General features: G+C 41.5%; 1 protein-coding gene across 7 annotated transcripts in view; it reads right to left on the minus strand.

The window, feature by feature from the left end:
- Positions 1-9,036: 9,036 nt before the first annotated feature.
- LOC138755356 (hepatocyte nuclear factor 4-gamma-like) overlaps positions 9,037-27,059 on the minus strand; it is a 150,681-nt gene continuing 132,658 nt past the window's right edge. For 6 of the 7 annotated variants that reach the window (XM_069921178.1, XM_069921177.1, XM_069921174.1 and 3 more), the window contains 5 exons: positions 20,507-20,594; positions 20,214-20,366; positions 15,722-15,958; positions 12,561-12,683; positions 9,037-10,292 (listed from right to left, as the gene is read on the minus strand). In XM_069921178.1, coding sequence (XP_069777279.1) covers positions 10,168-10,292; positions 12,561-12,683; positions 15,722-15,958; positions 20,214-20,366; positions 20,507-20,594 — 726 coding nt within the window. In that variant the 3' untranslated portion in view covers positions 9,037-10,167. The remainder of the gene's footprint in view (positions 10,293-12,560; positions 12,684-15,721; positions 15,959-20,213; positions 20,367-20,506; positions 20,595-27,059) is intronic. The other variant, XM_069921176.1, reaches the window with a different exon arrangement.

Consider the following 27,059-nt stretch of genomic DNA (forward strand, 5'->3'; position numbering starts at 1 on the left):
GCCATAATCTCTGAAGCATGTCCCTGGTCAGTCCTAGGAACAATCCTGTCCTGAAAGATGTGGCTGCTTCTGAACGTTACACTTGAGACAATGATCACAGTTAGGAAGGTGTTTCCCTTGATGAGTTGCCTTCCACCACCAGGACAACTGGCTGTTGGCAGTGGTTTCAACTGTTGCCCAGCTGGAGATCCATGACAAATGCCACTGAAGCTGCAACCTTAGCCCATGAACAAGGCTAAAGTTCCAAGCCTGCACGTGTACACTGTTCCTGGAGCAATCAAGTACCTGTGAGCTCTGGTTCCCATTACACCAAAGCATTCCCCCACTCTACCAGTTAGCTCCTGCTACCTGAATTTCCCCCTCCCCCCTCACCCCATATAACACTCTCAATAATACCATGTAATTCCCCCTGAATTACCTCCACCCCCACTCCTCAAAACAACTGTAGATTTGGCAATCAGAAAGCAAATGCTGTAGCTTTATCTATTAACCTAAAAAAAATCACAGGGGAGTTCTTTAAGCTTTCCATGTCAAAGTTTTCCTCATAAATCATGAAAGAAGCCCTCCAGCCCCTCTTGTGGAAACCACAGAGGAACATTGTCAAGCTGACAGAAAAGGGTCATGATGATGGGATGCAGAATGAATTAGTTTTACTGAATGTTAAGGGAGCCTTTATCCACTGGATGCCCATACTCCTAGTAGTTTGACACTGGATACTAGCAAGGAGATTTTAAACAAGAAGAAGGAAAGTATTCAGAACCTATTTCACCTTGCTTGGCTTTGTGAACCTTTTGGCTAATGGGAATCAAGTTTATGCATTAATAACTTATCATTGCAGATTGTATATTAATAAATTTAAACACCAATTCACCCAACATCATTGCAAGTATAACATTGAATAATTACTCTCTCTTCCCCATCACCCAACCACAGGCAGGCAGGTGGCAAGGATAAGTTGAGCAAGGCACTTGCATTTGCCCCATCCTTGAAGTTGAATTGCTGCCTCTAATTCTTCATTAGGGGTTTCTGTTGATCAAAAGCCCAGAGCTAATTCTGGAAATATGATGCAAGGTCCCAAACAGTTTTGAAAATATAGGAATTTTAGACTATAATTACTTACAGGATTATCCAAACCATTCAGTTTGAAAGTTTTAAATGTTGTTTCTTATTACAGTGAGATCCAGAAGAGCATCACTATGTACCCTTAAAAGATACAAGTTTGGATAGACAAGGATTGAAAAATTATTTTTAAAATATTTAGACAAACAGCACTGTAACAGGCAAATTCAGCCCTATGAGTCCGTACTGCCCAATTTACGCCCGGGTATGTTTTGAGGAAAACAGAGTCCCCAGGGAAAACCCATGCAGACAAGGGGAGAATGCACAAACTCCTTACACATAGTGTGGGATTTGAACCCAGGTCTGATCCTGATCACTGGTATTGTAAAGGTGTTATGCTAAAGTGAGATTCCATCTTTTTAGATGGTTCTATCGTACAGAAGGAATCATTCCTTGCTTCTATATACAAGATCTTGGAAAAAGACTGAGGATATTAGTTTTAAGGACCATGTGGCAGCCTGCAATTGTGGAGATCGAGTCGGTACATTGCGCAGAAGCAGATGTGGACAGAGATCGCTAAAGCGACTCCCAGGACAATGAACAGGTGGGGGTAGAAGCTGAGGCAGCATCAGATGAACAGCCCTAAAATGGCATTGGTCAAGGTGCTCAGCTAACTCAGCAGAAACAGGCTGGGGAAGAAGGGCATTCATATGCATGGATGTTCCCGCCCGCTATAGTTATTCATATGGATCAGTCAATCAGCAAAAAAATGGGAGGAACTTGAACAGTATAAAAGCAGCCTTTCCAGCCCTAATAAAGGAGTGAGCGTAACCTGCCACACTGAGTGTTTCTTTTAGCGGTCGGCTACAACCATGTGATTCTTGTTAAAGAAAAGATATTACAGATATGTTTATATATGGGCAATTTACACTTGCCATGAGAATTATATTTTATGAAAAAAACGTGTAAAGCTAGGGTTTTTTTCATTTGAAATAGAAAAAAGTTAGGGAGTAATTTAACTGCAGCACATGCAAATAATTTAACTGCTGTCTTATAGCTTTGATAAAATAAACAGTGAAAGATTATTTGCATTAACAGGCAAAACCTGCCTATATGACTTGAAGTCCAAATGGGGAAGTTGGAAGAAATATTTTTCTGACAAAATTATCGCAACATGGAATTCCTCACTACAATTAATTGTGAATGAAGATACACTATATTGATGGTTAATCTGAATGGATATAATGAATACATTGTTTCAGATCTGAAACTGGATGAGACAAGATGGATTACTGTGGAGAATTGTGGTGTAGTGGGCTGAGCGGCTGCATAGCGCAGTAAGCTGAACCATCGCCCATGCGGCTCGCCGAGCGGCCATGCAGCATTGCTGGCCTGGTCACCACTCACTCACCTGGCCAGGGGGCCGTGCGTGGCGCTGTGGGCTGGGTCGCAGCATACTGGAGAGTTGGGTACTCACCTTTAAGATGGCTCGGGGCTCCCATCGTCTTTAGTTAAGACAGGCACCCAGCAGGTGAGTGGCAGGCACGGGGTGATGTCACTTCCGGTTCCGGGTATCTGGGCCAGGAGGGATCTAAAAGAGGAGGGAAATTCAAATAATGTGTCTTTGCTGACTAACCACTATGTCTAGTGTATTAATTTCGTAGCTTTACTGGAGTACTCGCTACAATTGGTGAACCTGATTGCAAGATTCAGCCGAAGCTTGAATCCATAGTCAACATGGATGCAACATGCTGCAGCTACAACTGCAGTTAACACAGTAGGCATTCACCTGTCCCCTTTCTAGGCCCACCAGCCTCGAGTGTGGCTGAACCTGGCTGAGGCCCAGTTCCACCTTCATGGAATAACAGCTGAAGACAAACCTTTGGCATGTCGTCAGGGCACTGGACGCCACTACAGCAGCTAAAGTGAATTTATTGGCCACTCCCTGGCAGTAAACCAATACACCAGGTTCCAGCAGTTCCTCCTGGACACCCTGGAATTAACTAGACACGAATGTGGCATGCGGCTTTTGAATATGGAAGGGCTAGAAGACAGGAATCTGTCCGATTTAATGAATGAAATGCTCACACTAGCAGACGGCCATTCCAATTGCTTTCTTTTTGAGACATTATTCCTGGAGAAGTTCCCGGGTTACATCTCCATACCAATAGCAAACATGGATTTCAATCGTCCCAATGACATGGCGCAGGAGTCAGACCCTACAACACGCCAAGGCAAGAAACTGCCCATATACAGCCCGTGTTCTTGGCAGAGACATCTCCAATGCCCTATGCACCACTCATAGCTGCTGTTCAAACAGAAAGGGATGAACGTACTGACAGGCACTGGGAATGGTGTTTTTAACCACTGCTGGTGGGGGAAAAATGCCCATAGATGCATGCTCCCGTTTGGCTATCACGGCGGCAGTGGCAAACCTGAAAAGTTGTTGGGAAATGACAAAGCCAAATGCCAGTAGTGTCCTCGGCGGCTGGCACAAGTACTGGCCTCTTCTATCTCTATGTTGACACTCAGGAGTGCAAATATCTCAATGAACACAGGCACTGAGCTCAGTTTACTCCCACTGACATACTTCAAAAAACACATAAGTAGCAGAGATTCATCCTTCAAGCTGCGAACAGAACTTCCATCTCCAGCTTTGGCACGCAACAGGTCACAATTAAGATTGGAGAGGTGGTATTCCATTGTTCCGTCCCACAGCCTATCTTGGGGGCAGATTTCCTCTGGGTCCATGACCTGCTGGTTGACATTAAGCGAAAGAAGCTAGTCAACATCATTACTTTCCAAATGTACCCTCTAACAAGCAGCAAACGATGAGTTTCCCTACTCAGGTGCATGCTTTACGCACTGACACCTTTGCTGCCCTGCTCAACAAATTTCCTGGCGTGCTCTTTCATAAATTCAATTTCTCGACAACGGCCCATGGGGTGGCCCATTACATTGACACCTTGGGCTGCCAATTTATGCCAGGGCTTATTGTCTCCTTCCAGATAAACTACAGCAGGCCAAGGCAGAATTTACTGCCATTGAGGAATTGGGTATCATTCGATGTTCCAACAGCCCTTGGGCATGACCGTTACACATGGTGCCCAAGAACACTGGTGGGTTGAGGCCCTGTGGCGACTACCGCAGGCTCAACAATATAACTACAGCTGACAGATACCCTATTTTGCTGCCCGCCTGCACAATCGCAGTGTCTTTTCCAAGGTTGACCACATCAAAGGATATCATCAAATCCCAGTCCATCCAGATGACATTCCCAAAACAGCAATTATTACTCCTTTTGGACTTTTTGAATTCCTCAGAATGCCATTTGGTTTAAAAAATGCTGCTCAAACTTTCCAGCTGCTTATGGATACTGTCAGCAGGGATTTAGAATTCACATACATATACTTAGACGGCATCCTCATCACCAGTCAAGATGAGCAAGATCACCAATGGCACTTACACTGCCTGTTCCAAAGACTAGATGAATTTGGACTCACCATCAACCCTAACAAACGTCATTTTGGCAGAGCAACCATCGATTTCCTGGGGCACAAGATCACAGCAGTAGGTGTGTTTCCCTTACCCACCGAAGTGGACGCTGTATGTGCTTTCCTGAAACCTACCATGGTTAAGGGAGTGCAGAAATTTTAGGGCATGGCATCACCGTTTCATTCCAGCAGCTGCCGACATTCTTGGCCCACTATTTCAATTCCTCACCACAAAGCACTAAGAAGTTACTTGGACCGTGGAGACGGAGTTTGTGTTCACAGCCGCCAAAGTGGCTCTGACCAACGCAGCAATGCTCGCGCATCCTAATCCCACCACCACCCTGGCACTCACCACAAATGCCTCTGATACAGCAGTGGGCACGGTTCTCGAACAGTTCATCAACGGCCATTGGAAACCCCTGGCTTTCTTTAGCCTATACGGCCATCAGAAATAAAGTACAGCGGATTTGATCGATAACTGTTGGCATTGTACTTCCAATACATTTTGGAGAGCCAGCATTTTACCACTTTCATGGACCATAAGCCACTCACTTTTGCCTTTAGCAAGATATCAGACCAGTGGTTGGCCACTTGTTGTACATTTTACAGTTTACTACAGATGTGAGTCATGTTTCAGGGAAAAAAACAATCTGGTTACCAATGTGCAGTCCAGGTGGCGTCAATATTTCTGACTTGGCAAGTGTACAGGCCGTGGACCCAGATGTTCAGGCGTACAGAATTGCCATTAACTAGACATACAACATGTGGCACCACAACTAAGCAGGCCGAGTCTGCTTTGCAACATGTCTATGGGCTACCTCAGGTCGGTAGTCCCCATGTCTCGGAGACGGCACCTTTTTAACGAAGTTCACTACCTATCCCATCTCTCCATCAGAGCAATGATCAAGCTCATGGCAACTAAATATGTATGGCATGGACTTAAGAAAAGCACTGCACAGTGGATCTAGACATGTACCCACTGCCAAACTTTCAAAATACAAGCAGCACACCAAAGCACCTCTCCAGACTTTCCCAGTAGTGCTCTGACATTTTGAACATGTATGTATAGACCTGGTCAAACCATTGCCATCATCTCGAACATGAGATACATCCTCACGGTCATAGACCAATTCACACGATGGCCCATTGCCATCCAGCAATGCTGAAACGTGCCAGAGCATTCATTGCCAAATGGAGTTCCCAAACGTCATCTCAGACTGTGAAGCGCAATTCACCTCCGCGGTATGGACTGCCCTGACATGCTTTTGTGACACATAACTGCATCACACTACAGCGTACCGCCCACAGTCCAATGGTCTTGTGGAACGTTTCCACCGACAACTCAAGACCACACTCAAAGCCCGACTCATTGGGCCCAATTGGGTAGACAAATTGCCATGGGTTCTGCTGGGAGTGCGCACCACCCCGAAGGAAGACTTGCCAGCATCGTCTGCAGAAATGGTATATGGTTCAGTTCTCTCGGTTCTAGGTGACTTTCACTTCTCGTCCGACTCCTGCCCTTCTGATCTGAACGTGCTTCAGCAGCTTAAACACCGTGTCGCAATAAGAAAGCCGATTCCAACCAACTGGCATGGAACCTCCAAACAGCATGTGCCTCCAGCCCTCCCTGACACTGACATTGTATTCGTGCGTAGACAGGCCCCGGGAATGCAATGATCAAAAGGGATAGGGTTGTGTACCTTTTAGACATTAGGGGACATTCTCAACTGTTTAGTATAGACAGACTGAAACCAGCATATGTGGGCCCTACCTCCTCTATTCGCTGCCCCAGACCAGGGGACAAGGGCATCCACCCAAGGAGTGCGCAGCCAGTTCATCTCTTTTTGTTGATAATTCGGGGGTTGGGAGTGGTGTAGCGGGCCAACTGGGCACATAGTGCAGTGGGCTAAACCATCACCCGTGGAGCTCACCGAGCAGCTGTGCAGCACATGGATCTGGTCGCCGCTCATTCATCTGGCCAGGGGGCCAAGCACGACACTGCAGGCTGGGTCACAGCACACTGGAGAGTTGGGTCCTCACCTTCAAGATAGTGCAGGGCTGTCATCATCTTTACTTTAAGACACGCACTCTGCAGGTGAGTTGCAGGCACAGGGTGATGTCACTTACAGTTCTGGGTGTCCAGGCCAGGAGGGATTTAAAAGAGGAGGAAAATTCAAATAAACTGTCTTTACTGACTAACCACTATGTCTGGTGTATTCATTTAGTAGCTCTGCTGGAGTAGTCACTACAGTGGGCCATTTGTGTTACTTCTCTGCAGAATAGATATTATTAAAATTGAAAGAATGTATAGAAAATTTATAAGGATGCAGCCAGAACTTGAAACTGAGTAATATGGAAAGATTCAATCGTTTTGGATTGTATTTCCTGGAGCATCAGAGAATGAGATGGAGATATTCAAAATTATGAGGAGTGTAGATAGGGTAAGTGCAAACAGGCTTTTTCCACTGAGGTTTGGTGAGTCAGAAGTAGATGACGTGGGTTGGGGATGAAAGGTGAAATGTTAATGCTTTCTTTCGATCGTAGTGCTGCCCACGAAGAACAGAGTGAGCAGCCTCAATAACAAATGCCCTGTCGCACTCACATCTACTATGCTAAAATGCTTTGAGAGGTTGGTCACGGTTAGAATGAACCTGTACCTAGGATCTGGACCCACTGCAATTTGCCAACTACTACAATCGTTCCACAGAAGATGCAATTTCAATGGCTCTCCACTCAGCCCGCTCCACTCAGGATTACCTGGACAACAGCCACACGCACACCAGGCTACTCTTCATCAACTACTGCTCAGCATCATCATGCTTTTAGTACTGGTCAACAAGCTCTTAAACCTGGGCCTCTCTGCTGCCCTCTGCACCTGGATCCTTGGCATCCTCATTGCAAGACCCTAGTACAAATCAGAAACAATGTCTCCTCCTCACTGACAATCAACAGAGCCGCAAGGATGTGTGCTTAGCCCACTGTTCTACTCATTCTACCTCCGTGATACTGTGGATAGGAACAGTTCAAATGTCATCTACGAATTTGCCGATGACATCACGGTCATCGCAGAATCACAGACAGCAGCGTGGAAGTGTACTGGAGTCAAGTGGTATCACAACTACATTGCACTCAATGTTAGTCAAATAAAGGAACTGATTGTGGACTTCAGGAGGGGAATTCAGGGAGAATATGAACCACTCCTTATAGAGGACTCAGCAGTGGAAAGGGTTATGAACCTCAAATTCCTGGGTGTCAACATCACTGAAGATCTATCCTGAGGCCTCCATATAAATTCAATCATGAAGAAGGCTTGCCAGTGGCTAGACTTCGTGAGGGGTTTGAGTTGGATTGTTATGTCACCAAAGACTTTAAAATTTCTAAGGTGTACCATAGAGGGCATTCTGGCTGGTTGCATCACTGTCTGGAATGGAGGGCAGGAAAAGACTAAGAGAGTTGGGAACTCAGCCAGCCCCATCATGGGCATTAGTCTTCTCTCCACTGAGGACATCTACAAGAGGTGGTGTCTTAAGCAGCCTCTATCCTCAAGGACCCTCACCATCCAGGTAATGAACTCTTCACACTGCTACTATCTTGAAGGAGGTGCAGGAGACAGAAGATGAACACCCAGCAGCAAAAAAAACAGCTTCATCCCCTCCATCATTAGATTTCTGAATGGACAATGAACCACAGACACTTCCACAGTTTCTCTATTTTTGTACTAGTGATTTGGTATTTTATAGCAATATTTGCACCTGTGTCGCTGCTGCAAAACAATGAATTTCGTGACTTGTTCATGACAATAAATTCTGATTCTGACTCAGTGAGGTGGGAGTATGGCATGAGCTGCCATCGGAAGTGGTCAATGCAGGTTTCATTTTAACATTTAAGAGAAGATTGGATATGAACATGGATGGGAGCGGTATTAAGGGCTATGATCTTGGTGCAGGCCAATGAGACTAAGCAAAATAAATAGTTTGGCCAAGACTAGTCAGGCTGAAAGGCCTATTTCTGTGCTGTAGTCTTCTATGGTTCTATGCATAGGCTGAGAGGCACAGGAAAATGTTCTCTGGAAGTTGCTTTCCAAGCAACACATAATTTTGTGCCAGGCACATCACACTGTTACTTCATATCAGTTAGTCAAAATGGTGCAATCCCTGAACATTATCAGCACATGGATAGCAGATCAACAGAGAAACCATACCATCCCCTCTCAGTCCAGCTCAAAATAGACTCTTAAAACAATCTTACCTTCAACAGCTGGACATGGTAGTGTTGATCATTCATTGGGAAGATGTATCAAAGGTGTTCAAAAATTCAAAGGTCTTTCCTAAGCTAACTTTCAAATTTAATGAAAGTAATATGCAAATATATATAGGCCATATGATGAAGGTCTTTACGAGCAGTACAAAATTCCCAAAACCAGGGCTATGTAATGTAAATTATTGAAAGATATTAACATTTATTTGTATTTTAGTATGTGGAGAACTCAAATTGTTTGTAAGTACATGCAATGTACTGAATATTCAACTTATACAATGCAGAATTACATTTAAAACTGTGTACACTTTAAATTCCAGTATTGATTTACTTCAGGATTTGATCACTTTTGAATCATTTACAATAATTCATACAAAAATAATTTCATTTATAAAATAGATTCTTCCATCATAATAAATTACAGTGATTATCAAATTACTCATTATTTACAAATAAAGAAAAAGTATTAAAATATGTCCGTCCAATTTAAACAAGGTAGAATAAAGGACGCATTCAGCAATTTAAGGCAGTTAATAGTCAAAAACTATTCACCAACCATATCAAAAGATCAATTCTAATGCACTCAGTGTTAAGGTTGACATCACGTTGGATCCTATTTCATTTAAGCTGCCAGTGATTTCTTTAAAAGGTACAGAATAGTAAGGGTGCGAGTGTGTTACTTTTTTGTGTAGCTCCCTCTTCTGGACATGCAATCAAAGACCCCATTATAAGATGGGGTTTGTCCTCTGCTGGTATGAAATACATCTGAGTTAGTACAGTGTGCTGTGACTCAAAGCAGGAGCAATTTTAAAACAAATATTTACTATTTTAAAAAAGGAATATTTCAGTATTGTGATACTGGATGTAAAAATATATTGTAGATCAAAATTTTGCAATTACTGAACTTTGGTTGGGTTATAACTTTATGACTCATTCAGCCTCAAAAGGTAGAATTTATGGTTTATAACATTCTCAAGTCTAACATAATTTGTATATTCACTTAACAAATTAATTATGGCTGTATTAATGTAGAAAACTGTGAACCAACCAACCATATTCAAATTGGTGAATTTAATCTACAATTTATAAAAATTACAACAGGCTGCGATAAATTTATTTTGTCTTAAAACAAATGGCTTTAAACAAATCTCTTTATAATATTAACCTGAGATTGTAACACATGTTTAAGACTTCTTGCACTTTCAGTATTGACAAAGACACAAAATGAGTGGACTACAGTACAGAATCACAGTGTTGCTTCCTACCTATGGCTTGATTCAGATTCACTAGTGTAACTTAGCTTCCTAGCATTCAAAAAGGACAGAAAACAACTATCTGTCATTCTTTAAGTTTGGCATCACAAGCCCTTCAGTTTTGGCAATGGTCCTTGATGGGAAATAACAGAAAGCTGGTTTGAAGCAAGCTTGTAATGCTCTTGTCCTGAACCTTGTGGAGGAGATGGTAGTGGTGTTTCTGGTGTAGCTGCAAAGAAGTGTACATAAAATAAAACATTAAAAACCAATCAACCAAAATTTCAAATACCCAGAAGTACTTTTTTCAGGTGAGACATGAGGTCACAATTTGAAAAAAGTTGAATTTTTTTTTACCCACCGTGCTCAAGTGGGGCTACAGGGAATCAGTTTTACAAATGAGACATTTGTCCACAGGTTACACATTGAAAGAAAGGATAGCACTGATTATCTATTTATCAATTGTTGCTTTTTTTGCTGTGAGTTTCTGCAACTTTGTGCTAAATTACATTGTGGCATTCTCAGAATGTGAACCGAATACTCCGCTCTCTCCCTGCTTGCCCGCCTAAGCCGCACTCTCATCCTGCTTGCCCACCTGAGCCTCACTCTCTCATTGCTGGCCCACCCGAGCCATGCTCTCTCCCCGTTCACCCACCCAAGCTGTGCTCTCACCCCGCTCGCCCACCCAAGCCGTGCTCTCTCCCCGCTTGCCCACCCAAGCCGTCCTCTCTCCCCGCTCACCGTCCCAAGCCGTCCTCTCTCCCCGCTCGCTATCCAAGCCGTCCTCTCTCCCCACTCGCCCACCCAAGCTGTCCCCTCTCCCTGCTCGCCCACCCAAGCCGTGCTCTCTCCCCATTTGCCCACCCAAGCCATGCTCTCTCCCCATTTGCCCACCCAAGCCGTGCTCTCTCCCCATTCACCCACCCAAGCCATGCTCTCTTTGCTCGCCCACCCAAGCCATGCTCTCTGCTCGCTCGTTCACTCAAGCTGCACTCTCTCCCCACTCAACCACCCAAGCTATGCTCTCTCCCCGCTCGCCCACCCAAGCTGTCCTCTCTCCTCACATGCCCACCCAAGCCGTCCTCTCTCTCCGCTCGCCCACCCGAGCCGTGCTCTCTCCCCGTTCGCCCACCCAAGCTGTGCTCTCTCCCCATTCGCCCACCCAAGCCATGCTCTCTTCCTGCTCGCCCACCCAAGCCATCCTCTCTCCCCACTTGCCCGAGCCGCTCCCTCTGTCAAATACCCTTTCAGCAGGGACGCTGAAATTCTGGTGGAGGACAATCCCTGTACAATCTCCTACCTCTTTCAGGTGAGGAGGGACATCAGGCTCCAGAGCAGGAGTGGGAAACTCGGGCTTCCTGGCAGGTTTGGCAATGGCAGTAAGGAGGTGTCTGGGATTGGCAACTGTGTGGGGAAGTGTCGGGGATCGATGACAGCCAATACAAGTATTAACCTAATACTACTGGGCTGCTTTAGAGAAAATTCCTGAATATCTGAAAAATCCACTTAACTGAGATAGGTCCGGTCTCAAGCATTTTTGAAATAGGAAACACACTGTATCTATATATATATATATATATATATATATATATATGTAATAGATGCTGCAGTTTCTAGGTATGTAAAACATACATAACTATGATTTAAGTATCAATAACACTCAAGATACCATGAAGAAAAATGAAAACAAATATAAAATGAAGAAAAAAGGAATAAATAATATACCCAGTAAAAACACAAAGTTGGAGAAACTCAGCAGGTCAAATAGTGTATGTAATACACAACCAATGCTTCAGGCTTGAGCCCTTCATCAAGGTATGTAAAGTATACTGTCTGACCTACTGAGTTTCTCCAGCATTCTGTTTTTACTTCAATCACAATGTCTGCAGGCTTTCGTGTTTGCTCAAATAATATTCACTGCTGACCAGCAGAGCAAAATATGTGCGATGACATTAGCCCAGGCAGATCTTGGAGCAATGTTAAGAGTATAGTAGGGAGGTTCAAGCACCTGACAAATGTTGGAAAATTAATGAAGCCAGATTTAGGTGTCTGTACTTTCTGTCTAAAGGTAGTAAGCCGAGAGCCTGATTCGGTGATGAGTATCCTTTATGAAATGTGTGTTTTCTTGAGGTAATACCTCACGTTGATGCCTTCAATAGACGTGAGGTCTATTAACCTTGTTTCTCTTTTTTGCTGACCTACTGAATACTTCCAGCATTATATTTTTTGCCTCAGATTTTCAACATATGCAGGTTTTTTTTGCATTTTAAAGGCCATTTCCCTCTTAGCAGGCTCTTCCCTCAAGTACATTACTATTGTATTGTTACATTGTAAAACAATAACAATCTTACTTACTGTTACAAATATATTTTACAAAGTTACTTCCTCATTATTATTTCTGTTCTGTTATTATTGTGGATGCTAATACTTTCATAAAAGTCTCAAATTATTCAAAAGTCCACAGTAAATTATTAACACAAAAATGATATAAAATACATACACATCTGTTCACTGTGTGATGCTGTAGGCATTGTATTGATCAAAATGGTTTGGCCTGTTACTGGATCCTGGGTTACATGAGGATTTAAAGGATGATGGAGGTGACCTACATCATTAGTTGTGCCTGTAAATGAGGAAAATAAAAGAACATCCTATAAGATGTAGTAGACACTGTACCACTTCATGAATTGAAACTAGAGACACAAACAAATCCATTCTGCAAAAATATATTTGACATTTTAAAATTGTTAAATAAATTATATTTATTCCACACAATTTTCAAGCATTTTTCTATTGCTGGGGTTGGTCAGGTTAATGCGTTATTGTAGAAGCCAATGTTCTTAGAATCAGGATTTATTTTCATGATCAAGTCATGAAATTTGGTTTTGTGGCAGCATTATAGAGCAAACAAACATATTATAACCATCTTACAACATTACTATAAAAAATAAAATAAAGATAATAATTGTGCACAAAAAGTAAGGCAGAGTGTTTGGTTTATTGATTATTCGGGAATCTGATGGCAGTGAGGAAGAAGCTGTCCTTGTGCCACTGAGTGCACATCTTTAGACTTCTGTACGTTTTCCCCGATGGTAGCAGAGTGAAGGAGGAGTGGTCTGGGTGGTGGGGGTCTTTGAGGATAGAGGCTGCTTTTTTAAGACACCGCCTCATGTAGATGTCCTTGATGGAGTGGAGTCTATTGCCTGTGATGTCGCAGGCCAAGTTAACAACCCTCTCGAGTTTATTCTTGTCCTGAGATTTGGCACCTCCATACCAGGCAGTGATGCAACCAGTCAGGATGCTCTCCACGGTATACCTGTAGAAGTTTTTGAGAGTATTTGGTGACATACTGAACCTCCTTAGTCACTTCACAATGTATAACCACTGCTGAGCCTTCTTTGTGATTGCATCAACTTGAAGGCTCCAGGACAGATCCTCAGAGATGTTTACACCCAGGAATTTGAAATTCTTGACCCTCTCCACTACTACTGAGTCCTCGATGTGAACTGGGTCATGATCCCCTGACTTCCTCCTGAAGTCTATAATCATCTCCTTAGTTTTCCTGATGTTGAGCACAAGGTTGTTGTCGTTGCACCATTCAACAAGCTAATCTACCTCCCACCTGTATTCTTACTCATTGCCATTTGGAATTCTGCCAAAACCTGCAGTGTCATCGACAAATTTGTAGATGCCATTGGAATTGTGCCTGACCACACATCATGGGTGTATAATGAGTAGAGCGATGCAAGCACACATTCTTGGTGGGGTGTCTGTGTTAATGATCAGTGAGGAGGAGATGATGTTTCCAATTCATCCTGACTGTGATCTTCCAAGGATCCAGTTGCAGAGCGGGTTACAGAGAACTGGGTTTGTAGCTTCTTGACCAGCACTGAGGGAATAATGGTATTGAAGGCCAAGATGTAGTCTACGAAGAGCAGCCGTACACATGAATTGCTGTTTTCGAGGTGATCCAGAGCTGAGTAGAGAGTCAGCGATATTGCATGTGCCATGGAGTGATTGTGATGACAGGTGAATGGCAGTGAGTCCAGATCTTTACTTAGTTATGCGTTAATTCTGGCCATGGCTAACCTCTCGAAGCATTTCATCACAGTAGAAGTTAGTGCTACTGGGTGGTAGTCATTGAGGCAGCTCACACTACTCTTTTAAAAGAATATGCACCAGTTTTGTTCATGCTACAGAATGTGACTCATGAACCCAATGCATCGGAGAGATCAAACACAGAAATTTCTTACACAGAGTTCCAATTTCATGAGTTTCGTAGTTCATTATATGAAAGGAAAATGTCAGCAGAATAGTCAACCTTAGCTTTAATTGGAGAAGAAATAGAAAGAACATTCGTAAGGCATGAAATGGTTCATCATTCTCTAAACCACTCATCACTGGGAGGGAAAAATATAGAAACCTAGTTTGTAAAATAGGCGAATAATCACAAATACCTTTGAATAGTGAACACTCATTTTCCTGGGAAAATGTCAACTCTAATCTGTGCAGTTGGTACTACTGACTTATGTGGAATGACATAGAATGTAATTCACAGAAAAAGATCATTCAGTCCAATTGCTCTACTGCAGCCCCTCTGCCTTCCTCAACCAACACAAACATGAAATCCTTTCCCACCCCCTCATGTACATCTCTAGCTTAATGTTAATCTTCTAAATTCTCTTTTTGATTTCTTGATGCCTTCTCAATTATTGGACTTTGCTCATCCTCAGAAATGAAAACTATGATTTTTCTCTCTACTGTATAAAAATGATTCCTATATGGGTATCAATCATGAGTGCCAATTAAGAAGTTCCAGGAGAAAATACCCAGAAAAATAACTAAGTTAAAGAATCAAAGTCAGAAAGCACTGGACTCTTTGAGGTTCGTCAAATTAATTAATGAATTAAAGATATTTTGAAACTTTATCAATGATACTGGCTATTCAATTACAACCTAATCCCTTGATTGATCTTTTTGGAATTACAGATGTAGGTTGTTTACCTGCTTCTGCATATCAAGTTATAGGTTTTTCTACACTATTAGCTAGAAGAGCTGTTTTACTTAAATGGAAAGGCTCTGAATCTCCTACATTATTTCAATGACTTTCTCATGTTATGCCTGTTTTAAATCTAGAAAAAAAATCAGAAGTCACACTTTAGATACAACTACTAAATTTGAAGAAACATAGAAACCATTTATTGATTAGATTCATGGGATATAACTGGTATTATTCTATGAATTACTTCTTCCTTCCCAGATGTAATATAATTCTTGCCATTTTTGTTAACTGTAGGTGTGGATCAGAGCTCTGTTTTAAACTATTGGACAGATGCTCAGAATAGGCCGCTCAGTTGTTTTTTTTTTGGTTTTTAAACTTTTTTTAGTTGATTAGTTTGTTTCTTTTGTATATATATATTATATTTTTTATCTGTTTTCTTTGTTAGGAGAATTATTTCTGTCACATTTTCACTCTTTGGACTTTATATATGATTCTTATACAATGTAGACTTGGCAATACCATTTTAATTGTTTTTAATTGTGTTATTTCTATTCTCCTTATGTATATTATGAAATGTTAATAAAAAGATCGAAAAAGAAAGAATTAGTTAATTAACAGGCTTGTATAATTATCTTCTACCAAAAAGAAATTGCACGCACCTCCCAGCAACATCTCTTGGAGCAAGTTGTCAATTTTAGCTAGTCCAAAAAGCTTGACAAATTGAATTTGTTCAATCATTTGCCAGGTTATACTCTGAAGAGTCGGCAACAGTAATAGTAGTTCTCCAAATCGTCCTCGGGAATCATACTGTCGATCGTTAATATAATCCTCCAAACAAACTTGCACTTGGTAACGCATGTTCTTGATTTTTGATGGATCATTTAGAGCTTTTGCATCTGAAGGAAAATAATGAAGGTGAAATAAAATGTGCATGCATATTGTAACTGAAAGACAAACAACAGCATTTCAAGTCCAGGAAGGACTTGCATGTTACTCAATACAACTAAGTTTATGCTTTGTAGATTTGTTTAGTAAAATGCAGTAAGCAAATCTAACACTTTGTTTTACCTGCTGATGTTTGTAGACTGAAGCGGTGACTTTCAGCAAAAACAATTAACAGGGGCTGCATGCTTATTATTTGCCAGAAATGTACAACCTTCCACATTGTCAACCTTTTGGACCAACATGAAGATTTCCAAACACAAGCTTTCAGGTACAGTTCAGGCTTCATGATGGAACATTCATCTATATTCCTAACCTGTAGTCAAGGAGGAGGAAGGCCCAGCTCAGATCTATCCACACCTACTGAATTCAAAAAGTGTCTTCTTATACAGCTCAGAATCAACTGCATTCGCTACAGTGATTGTGCCGTATTTCAGAGCAGATCTATCCCCTGAAATCAGCACAGATTTCTAGAGCTGAGTTCACACTCTTGCCTTGTTTTAAACAGATGTTGACAAATTTTCAAATGGTTCTAAAAAGTGAATCCTCTCCTTAACAGGCATGGAATCAAAATGAGACAATTATTTATCAATTTCAATAATCACGCAGAAGGCATGATATCTAACGTCATGGTAACCAATGTGGCAAGTATTCCATGAAATGATACATGTTTTGATTATCTCAATGAAGTTGCTGTCTCGAGATCTCACCACATTCACACTCTATTCTTTGCATACACTGATATTCTTGGAATGTGTCATGTATACTTGCACCATGACATACATTGTTCAGTTCAATGCACTGAGTTTGAATCGAAGCAATTTCTTATATCAGTTGTATACAAAGGCTAACTAAATCAATAATATGGTTTGTACTAACTCTCAGTCAAAAATTGCCTCCAATATACTAGTAGGGGTACCGACTAAAAGAAACAAAGATGTAAGTAGTAACTTAGGTGCTGTCACCTCCTCGCACTGCAATGAGAGTCAAATATAGTTCCAACTTAGTTCATAATCACAGTGGTACCCAATTCCTGCTACAATGTCGACATGTTTTTTACAAAGGACTTTTAACTCAATGATAATATCTAAAGTTACATCCTAACTCTTTGCTTTCTTTTGCTGACATAAAGAGGGCAACTTAGACTTTGGGGGTTAATGAAAATCAATGTTGTTGATTCAGGCAGTGATTATACCTCTTCTAATTATAATATACATTGACAGCAGTGTCTTACTCAAATTAAGAATTAGCCTCTGGATACAAGATAATCATATAATGTTGCCGTGGTGATTGTTTCCATGGTCAAATTTTGTGATATTTGAACCCAAGTCTTATTTGTGTTAACTTGTTTTAACCAGCCAGATCTGCTAACTATAATTGGGCAGTGATACAATGGTAAACTCTTTATGATCTTCTTAGACGTGATTGTAGAATTATTTCACTTTTTTGCTGGATTGGAGTAAACAGTTCACTTTAGAGTTAAATTTGTTTAGATATCCATATTTAACATATTTTATTAGTATGGTATAGTATTATAAATTATGTAATAAAACACTCACATAGTACACAATTTTGCCATTTGCAAGTGCACATTGAACATTTAGGCTGGCCAGCACCCACCTAAATTTCCATCAGCGGTTTCCAGTGGACAAGACACCTTTCAGCAATGGCAGGAGTAAAACACAAAAGTCTGCAGACTCCATGATTGAAGTAAAAACACAATGCTGGAGAAACTCAGAAGATCGAGCACTGTGCTTTACGTATACATAACCAAAGTTTTGGTCTTAACCCCTTCATCAAGGTAGGAGCAAAATGTTGGCAGGTGACAAGACAAAATGGTGGCAGGGGAGGAACACAGTAACACAGGCAGGAGGTAATAGGTGGATGAGGGAGGGAGGGAACACCAATAAAAATGGGAGGTGGATGGCTTTATGAATGGAGGGATGGGGTAGGACAGCGGGAGGAAAGGAGAGTGTGATGAGAAGAAAGGGAGAACAGGACATGGGTTAGAAGACACTGGAGAATCTGATGTTAATGCCATTTGGTTGGAAAGTTTCCAGGCTGAAAATCAGGTGTTGCTCCTCAATTCACAGGTGGTCTTGGTCTGACAATACCAGGCCACAGACAGACACTATTGTCTTCATTATTTCAAAAAAAGAAACACTTCAGGTTTTATGGCTGTTTATACAGCTTCAGCCAACAATGGTTTAACAGATATTTTGACTTTCAGAATGGTTTCTGTGGTGTTTGTGAGTGCACTCCCTGTCCAGCCCACAATTCCTTTACTAAGATATATATAATTACTAAAGATTAATAACACATCACTTTTGTATCCACGAAAGTCACCTATTGCATCTGGTTCTTCTGTTGTAGCCTTCTCTACATCAGAGAGACTGGACGCAGACAGTGAGACCACTTCACTGAACACCTTCACTTTGTCCGCATCAGTGTCAGGGATCTTCCAGTGGCCAATCAACCATTTCAATTCTGCATCCCACTCCAGCGCTGACATGTCTGTCCATGGCCTCGTACTGTCAAACCAAGACCACCTGTAAATTGAAGGAGCCTGAGGCCTCACACCTACTTCATAATTGAATTTTCCATCTGGACACTCCTCCAACTGGATGGCATTAACATGGATTTTCCAGTTTCTGCTAACCTTCTCCCGGTTCTCCCCATCTTCCCCCCTTCCTTCTGCCTTCTTTCCTCCAAGTCTCCTCTCCCTTCCCTCTCCATTCACAGAGCTTTCCCCCTCCCCTTGTTTGCTGGTATGCCCTCCCTCTCTTATCCACCTAATGCCTCCAACTGTGGGATTGTGCTCCTCCCTCTGCCCCTCCACCTCCTCATTATTTTGTACAGGCAACTGCCTACATTTTGTTCATACCCTGATGAAGGTCTCAAGCCCGAAACATTGGCTAAACATCTTTCCCTTTGCTATATAAAGTACACTGTTTGACCTGCTGAGTTTTAGGAATGCCAATTTCGTTAAATGATTTTTAATTGCTGAAAGAAACAATGTTTCATTGGAACCATTGCTGGGTCCTTCAGTCCTTCTAATCTGTGCCTATTCTGCCTAGCCCCATTGGCCTGCACCCAGTCCATATGTCTCCCATCTATGTACCTGTCCAAATTTTCCTTAAACGTAAAAATTAAGCCCACAATCAGCTAACAACTTGTTCTGCACTCCCACCACTTTGTATGAAGAAATTCCCCCTAATTCTCCTCCCAAACTTTTCCCTTTCCACCCTAAGACCATGCCATCTGGTATGCATCTCACCTAACCTCAGTAGAAAAGCCAACTTGTATTTATTCTATCTATACCCATCATAATTTTAAATATCTTTATCAAATCTCCCCTTATTTTTCTACACTCCAATGAATAAAGTCCTAACCTATTTAACCTTTCCTTGTAACTCAGTGCCTCAACATCATAGTAAATCTTCTTTGCACTCTTTCAATCTTATGATTTATTTCCTGCAGTTAGGTGACCAAACTTGCATAGAATACTCCAAATTTGGCCTCATCAATGCGTTATACATCTTTACCATAACATCCCAATTCTTATATTCAGTACTTTGATTTATGAAGGCCAGTGTGCCAAAATCTCTTTTAATACCTGTAGAGCTCGTCGAAAGAACCAAAGACTTGTTGATCCAAACCAAGGCTTTTATTAGCAAAAGACAGGAGCTCTTCACAGGTGGCCGACCAGTCCGGAATGATCCGACCTGGCTAGGGACACAACCCTTTAAGGCCCTGACAGTAGGTGTGGCTAAGCTCTCAGCCAATCGCTGTCATTACACTCTAGATACTGTAACTATATACATTGGTGATAGGTCTGTACTATCACAATACCCTACCTACCTGTGATGCCATTTCCAGGGAGCTAGGTATCGGTACTTCCAGATCCCTCTGTTCTACTGCACTACTTAGTGCCCTTCCAGAATGCTACACCTCACACTTATCTGCATTAAATTCCATCTGACATTTTGCAGCCCATTTTTCTTGCTGGTCCAGATCCCTCTACAAACTTTGAAAGCCTTCCTTGTTGTCCACTACACCTCCAGTTAGTGAAATGATTCAAACCCCAACTCAGGCTCTTAAAACCTAGAGGTCTCGTCCAACCAATGTTTAATCTATTTTCTTCTGATTATGACAGGCATCAATAGAAAAATGTCTAACTTTCTTTCTGATATGAGCTTATATACCCACCTGGATCGAAAAAAACAATTGCTTTCAAGCAAGCATATTCATTGTCATCTATCTGAATTTCTTGAAAAGGCCGCACCAACTCATCTAAAATTCTATTTGCCACACGACTAATTTCCAGTTCTGGACTATTGCGATGTATGGCATAGTCATTTCCTGTTGAAAATGGCAGAAGTGATCAGTAGTTTTTTTTAAAAATAAGAATTCCTCACAATAACTGTAGTGCATCAATTCTCAGAAGTATATCCAATTTTAAATGCTATCTCCAATAAAGATGAATTTGAAGACATTTTTACCCAGCAACAGGATATCCTTGTATGACATAGAGCGTTTAGTTACTCCGAGCAACAAGTGTTCCCCAGCATGTGCTCTCAACAAAGCAACCTAGAATAAAATTAAAAGGTACATTGCTATTAACTGAAGACAACTATCTAAGGATAAATTGTAGATGAAAACATTTTACTTAATCTTATTAAATCTGGGTGCCAAACATTAAACTGTCATATTGCTTCAAAGACCCATACTACTTCACCCCCTCCCCCGCTGCTGTACTTCATTCCAACAAACCAATTTTATAGAGGTTCTGCCACATAGTGAACACAAGGGCACAAAAATATTTTGTGTAAGAGTTGGCCTCTTGGTCCCTCAGACATGACTCGTCATTCTCTATAATTCTGGCTGATTTATCCCAGTCTTCAACTCTTCATCAGGGACAGATCCGTACATCCTTCAGTCTTTCAAAAACTTTATGCCTCCACTTTAAGCACTTCTAATGAACTAACCTCTGCAAATCCCAGTGTTTTAGATAGGAAACAAATTACATCATAAAATGATGTGGTGCATGGCACAAAACAATTGTTTTTTAGGTTTTTAAAAAAATAAATAAACTGCAGATGCAGGAATTCCAAAATGCAAGAAAAATTCAAGGGGCACAGGCCTGGAACGTGGGCAATTTCTCATTCTACAGGTCCTATCTGACTTGTTGAGTTTTTCCAACATTTTAAGTTTTCACTTTAACTTGAGCTTTAAATGTTGATTCACATTTAATCTCTTAATAAGTTTAAAGTGACTGCCCTTATTGATTGATATGCTGACATGAAAAGGTTTAGCACCTATAAATTACTCTAATTTTATGATGGTGCCAGACAATATACAGCATGTAACAGGATATTTAAGTCACGTGATCACTGGCAAGTCATGTGTCCCCTGGACAAAATTTGGTCACCTCATTAGCCATCTCTTAAAATAAGATATTCACTGCATTTGCAGAGGGGGAGCTGGAAGTGGAAACCCCCTGTAAAAAGCATTCATTGATTTATAATCTCCATCAATCCAAAATGATGTTGTGAAGGTGAAGTCATACACAGTTCAAATGCACTTTCCTTGTTGCAGCATCACCTCCTTCCCCACCCTCCCATACATCTCTAGTCCCTTACTTTCCACCCACCATTTTAAAGTGAAATATTGCAAGAACTAACCTGAGGGAGAATCATGAAGGGGAAATGGCTGGCCTCTACTCAACAATTCCCCAAATTGGAAACTTACTATTCCCATCTGGGGGAATTGCTTTCAGAAGAAAAGGTAAAAGATGTTAATCAGCATTGAAAGCTGCAAATGTTCTGTTAAGTTATGATTGTTATGTTATTGTATGTCTTCTTTTCTTTCTTTGGCTTGGCTTCGCGGACGAAGATTTATGGAGGGGGTAAAAAGTCCACGTCAGCTGCAGGCTCGTTTGTGGCTGACCAGTCCGATGCGGGACAGGCAGACACGATTGCAGCGGTTGCAAGGGAAAATTGGTTGGTTGGGGTTGGGTGTTGGGTTTTTCCTCCTTTGCCTTTTGTCAGTGAGGTGGGCTCTGCGGTCTTCTTCAAAGGAGGCTGCTGCCCGCCAAACTGTGAGGCGCCAAGATGCACGGTTTGAGGCGTTATCAGCCCACTGGCGGTGGTTATTGTATGTACTATAAAGAGAAATTGTGTGTACTTCCTTTTGAAGACTATTGTGTATAGTTTGGAGCAGGTCTCATTGGCATATTTGAAGCAACAAAGCAGTCACTTTTCCATTTTTTATTCACTTTTTAGATCCTGCAGACAACAGGCAAGACCAGCATTTATTGCCCATCTCTAGTTGGGCTTGTGAAGGCTGTGGTGAGCCACTTTCTTGAGCTGCCATAGTCCATCTAAGACACACTGCTGTTCACCAGGAAATTCCAGGATTTAGACCCAACATATATAAATCAAGTTCTTCAATGTGTATAATTCAAAGACCCAATGAAAGATTGGCAATATATTTCCAAACCAGAATAGTTTCCAAGTTGGAGGAGAACTTGCAGGTGACAAATTACATTTTAAATCTTGTGTACAGCACAGTAGAAGCTGATTCCAGTCATTTAAACCCATGCTGCCCAAATACACCCAAATTAACTGACAACCCCATATGCTTTGGAGGGTGAGAGGAAACTGGATCTCCTGGGAAAACCTAAGCAGCCTCAAAGAGAACGTACACACTCCTTACAGACAACACGGGATTTGAACCCAGGTTTCTGACACCATAATAGTATTGCGTTAACCACTAAGCTAACTGTGCTTCCCAAATGTTCCCTGCTGCTTTCATTCTTTATGGTAGGTGAGTGAGAGACTTTGTGATGATAATGAATAATATGAATGTTTAGCGTGGTTGAAAGGGTGTCAATCAAGCAGGTTGCTTTGTCATGAATGGTCTCGAGCATCATTGGAACTACTCACCCAACGAAGTGGAGAATATTCCATTATTTCCCCTGCTTGTGTCTTGAAGGTGATGAAAAGGCTTTGAGGTGTCAGGAGATGTCAGTGCAAGATAACACCCTCTGACCTGTATGTAATTTATATGCCCAATACAGTTTCCAGTGAAAGCTAATGCCCTCAGAATGTTGAACACTGGGGTTTGTTAAGGGCTTTCCGAAAGGGAAGGGAGATAGCCAGACATTGTGGTCCATATTAGTTCCAATGCCATAGGTAGAAAGGGAAACATGGTCCGGAAAAATGAGTTCAGGGAGCCAGGTTGCAAATTTAAATGCAGGGCATCCACGGTTGTAATGTAAGGATTACTACCTATGTCATATGCTAGTGTGGCAAGAATCAGGAAGATAGTTTAAAGTCTGACAAAGGGTCTGGTGTAGGATGAAGTGATTCAGATATTTAGACCATTGGGCTCTCTTTCAGGGTAGGAGCTACCTGTATATGAAGGACATATTAAACCTGATCTGAAGGGGAACAAACATCTTCACAGATGTGCAAAGACTACTTGGGAGGACGTAAACTACAGTGGAACGAGGGTGGGATCAAGAGTAGATGGGCAGTAAGGAAGGATGGCAAAAGTAAGAAAAATAAGTAAAAGGGCGAAAATATCTAAAACAAGGGACAAAAAAGGTAACTTTGCAAAACTAATTCTAAAAAGACAATGGGCATTGAAAATAGGAGCCTGAAGATTCTTCTCAATGAAAGGAGCATTACCAATAAAGTGAATGGATTCACAGCAGAGATAGCTGTTTACAGTTATGACCTGATTGGAATTACTGAGACATGGCTTTAGGGTAACCAGAACCGAGAACTTAATATTCAAGAGTACTCAACAGTTAAGAAGGATAGAATGAAAGGTAAAGAAGATGGGTTAGTATTGCTGATTAAAGAGAAAGTTAATACAATTTTATGGCAGGACATCAGCTTTGATGAGGTGGAATCTGTATGGACCAAGTTGTTGAGCACCAAAGGTCAGAGAGCATTAGTAAGAGTGGTATACAGTCCATTAAACAGGGATGGCATCAAGCAGGAAATAAAGGAAGCAGTTATTATGGGTGACTTTATTTATGCATGCAGATTGGGAGGAGGAAGATTTCCTGGAGTCTGTAAGAGATGGATGGTTTCCTCAACCAATATGTCAGAGAATCAATTAGATAACAGGCAATCCTAAATTGGGTGTTTTCAATGAGGCAGGATTAGTTAGTAGCCTTGTTGTGCCCTTGCAGAAGAGTTAGCACATTATGCTGGAAGTTTTCATTTGGATGGAAAGTGACACCCTCAATTCAGAGATCTGGGTCCACAACTTAAAAAGTAACTGATATGAATTGACTGGAATAGACTGGCTGGTGCATTTAATGCTTTGATGGTAGATGGACAATAGCAGGTATTTAAAGATCATCTAGAGGAACCAAAATACTGTACATCATTGTTTGGAATAAAAATAAAATAGGAAATGAGGCTCAACCATGCCAAAAAAGTAAAGAAGGGGTAAATTTCCGAAAAAAAGCAAAAAAAACTTCAGAATTGGGCTGAATTTGGAACTCAGGAGAGGAAGAAAAAAAAAATAGGCTAAGAGAGGAAACTTACAGGTCACATAAAAAATGACTGGAAAGATTCTATAGATATGCAATGAGAAAGAGACCAGTTAAACCAACTGTAGGTCATGTGCAGTTAGACTCTGGTGAATTCATAACAGAAACAAGGAAATGGCAGACCAAATGAACAGGTTCTTTGGTTCTGCATTCTAGAATACACACAACATTCTAGAAGTACTAGGGACCAGCACTGAGGAGGAATTGATAAAAAGTGCTATCTGTCTTGAAATTATATTTGGTAAATTGATGTGATGTAAGTCAATAAATCCCATCCCAGCATCTGTGAACCCTTCATTCTGGTAGAGGCCTATAAATTACGAGATTGAATGAATTCAGACTCATTACTTGGTGGCTGGTCCTGTTCCTGGACCATAATCATTACTGTAATAAAAGTTAAAAATTTGAGACACAGGAAGATCCCAAATATTTTCAACTAAATAACTAATGAAGATGAATTGACAAGAGCCCTACAATAAATCATTAGTGATTCTATTACACGAACATGTTCAATAGTGAAATATGCCTATTACCAATTTATATTCATGGAAAACTCGCAGAAATTTGTTTTTATTAAAAATGATCATCCTAGCAGAAGAACACTGCTTTCAAAGATTAAAAATACATCACATATAACATTCAATACGACACGTTCCAGTTGGTTCACCATCGATAAACTTTGTATTCATGCTCCTAACGTTCAATATAGAACTTAGTGGAGTGTCACCTAGAGTTGAATTAAAACAGGACCAATCTCTTAATTATTTTTCCTAATTTTTCAAGCCATCATAAGTAGAGGAGCATTCTCTACTTACAATGGCTCAACTTATGACTTTTTGAAGTTATGAAAGTACACTGGCACTGTATTTTATGATTTTAATTTTTTTTTCACTGTGGAATAAAAGGTATTCAATATTTAACTATAATATAGGCTTTGATTTAGATAAATTTGCCCAGCTGTAGGCTACGGTAAGTGATCTGATCACATTTAAGGTAGGCTAGGCTATGATGTTCAGTAGATGTGGTATTCTTTTTTGACTTACAGTTTTTCCACTTTTGATGGGTTTTTCAGAACACAACCCCATCATAAGTAGAGGAGCACCTATAATCTGTTATTGAAATTACAGTTGATTGGTTAAAAATCCTATAGAATTGCTTAGTCTCAATGTATTTCTCATACCAGTTGAGAAGTCAAGATATACAGTACTTAATTGTTAATTATTCAGGTCGTTCAATGAAGATTGGACAACAGTGAATCCACAGTTCTGTTCATTTATAGTAGAACGTCAAAGTTATTCAATGGATCATCATTTTAAGATGATGGTTAAATGCCCTTGGTTTTTCCTGTTGTTTCAGAAGACAGTTAAGGGGTTAACCATCAGTGGGGCTAGGTTCACAGACAGAATATACAGATCTGCTTCCATAAAACTCACTGGTAAAACAAATGGGTTTTTACAACAATGCACATTTATTAAAAACTACTCTTTGCAGACGATGCCGCTTTAGTTGCCCATTCAGAGCCAGCTCTTCAGCGCTTGACGTCCTGCTTTGCGGAAACTGCCAAAATGTTTGGCCTGGAAGTCAGCCTGAAGAAAACTGAGGTCCTCCATCAGCCAGCTCCCCACCTTGACTACCAGCCCCCCCACATCTCCATCGGGCACACAAAACTCAAAACAGTCAACCAGTTTACCTATCTCGGCTGCACCATTTCATCAGATGCAAGGATCGACAATGAGATAGACAACAGACTCGCCAAGGCAAATAGCGCCTTTGGAAGACTACACAAAAGAGTCTGGAAAAACAACCAACTGAAAAACCTCACAAAGATAAGCGTATACAGAGCCGTTGTCATACCCACACTCCTGTTCGGCTCCGAATCATGGGTCCTCTACCGGCATCACCTACGGCTCCTAGAACGTTTTCACCAGCGTTGTCTCCGCTCCATCCTCAACATCCATTGGAGCGCTTTCATCCCTAACGTCGAAGTACTCGAGATGGCAAAGGTCGACAGCATCGAGTCCACGCTGCTGAAGATCCAGCTGCGCTGGATGGGTCACGTCTCCAGAATGGAGGACCATCGCCTTCCCAAGATCGTGTTATATGGCGAGCTCTCCACTGGCCACCGTGACAGAGGTGCACCAAAGAAAAGGTACAAGGACTGCCTAAAGAAATCTCTTGGTGCCTGCCACATTGACCACCGCCAGAGGGCTGATATCGCCTCAAACCGTGCATCTTGGCGCCTCACAGTTTGGCGGGCAGCAACCTCCTTTGAAGAAGACCGCAGAGCCCACCTCACTGACAAAAGGCAAAGGAGGAAAAACCCAACACCCAACCCCAACCAACCAATTTTCCCCTGCAGCCGCTGCAACCGTGTCTGCCTGTCCCGCATCGGACTTGTCAGCCACAAACGAGCCTGCAGCTGACGTGGACTTTTACCCCCTCCTTAAATCTTCGTCCGCGAAGCCAAGCCAAAGACTGATAGT

The sequence above is a fragment of the Narcine bancroftii genome, chromosome 2 (assembly GCF_036971445.1).
Source record: "Narcine bancroftii isolate sNarBan1 chromosome 2, sNarBan1.hap1, whole genome shotgun sequence".
Taxonomy (NCBI): domain Eukaryota; kingdom Metazoa; phylum Chordata; class Chondrichthyes; order Torpediniformes; family Narcinidae; genus Narcine; species Narcine bancroftii.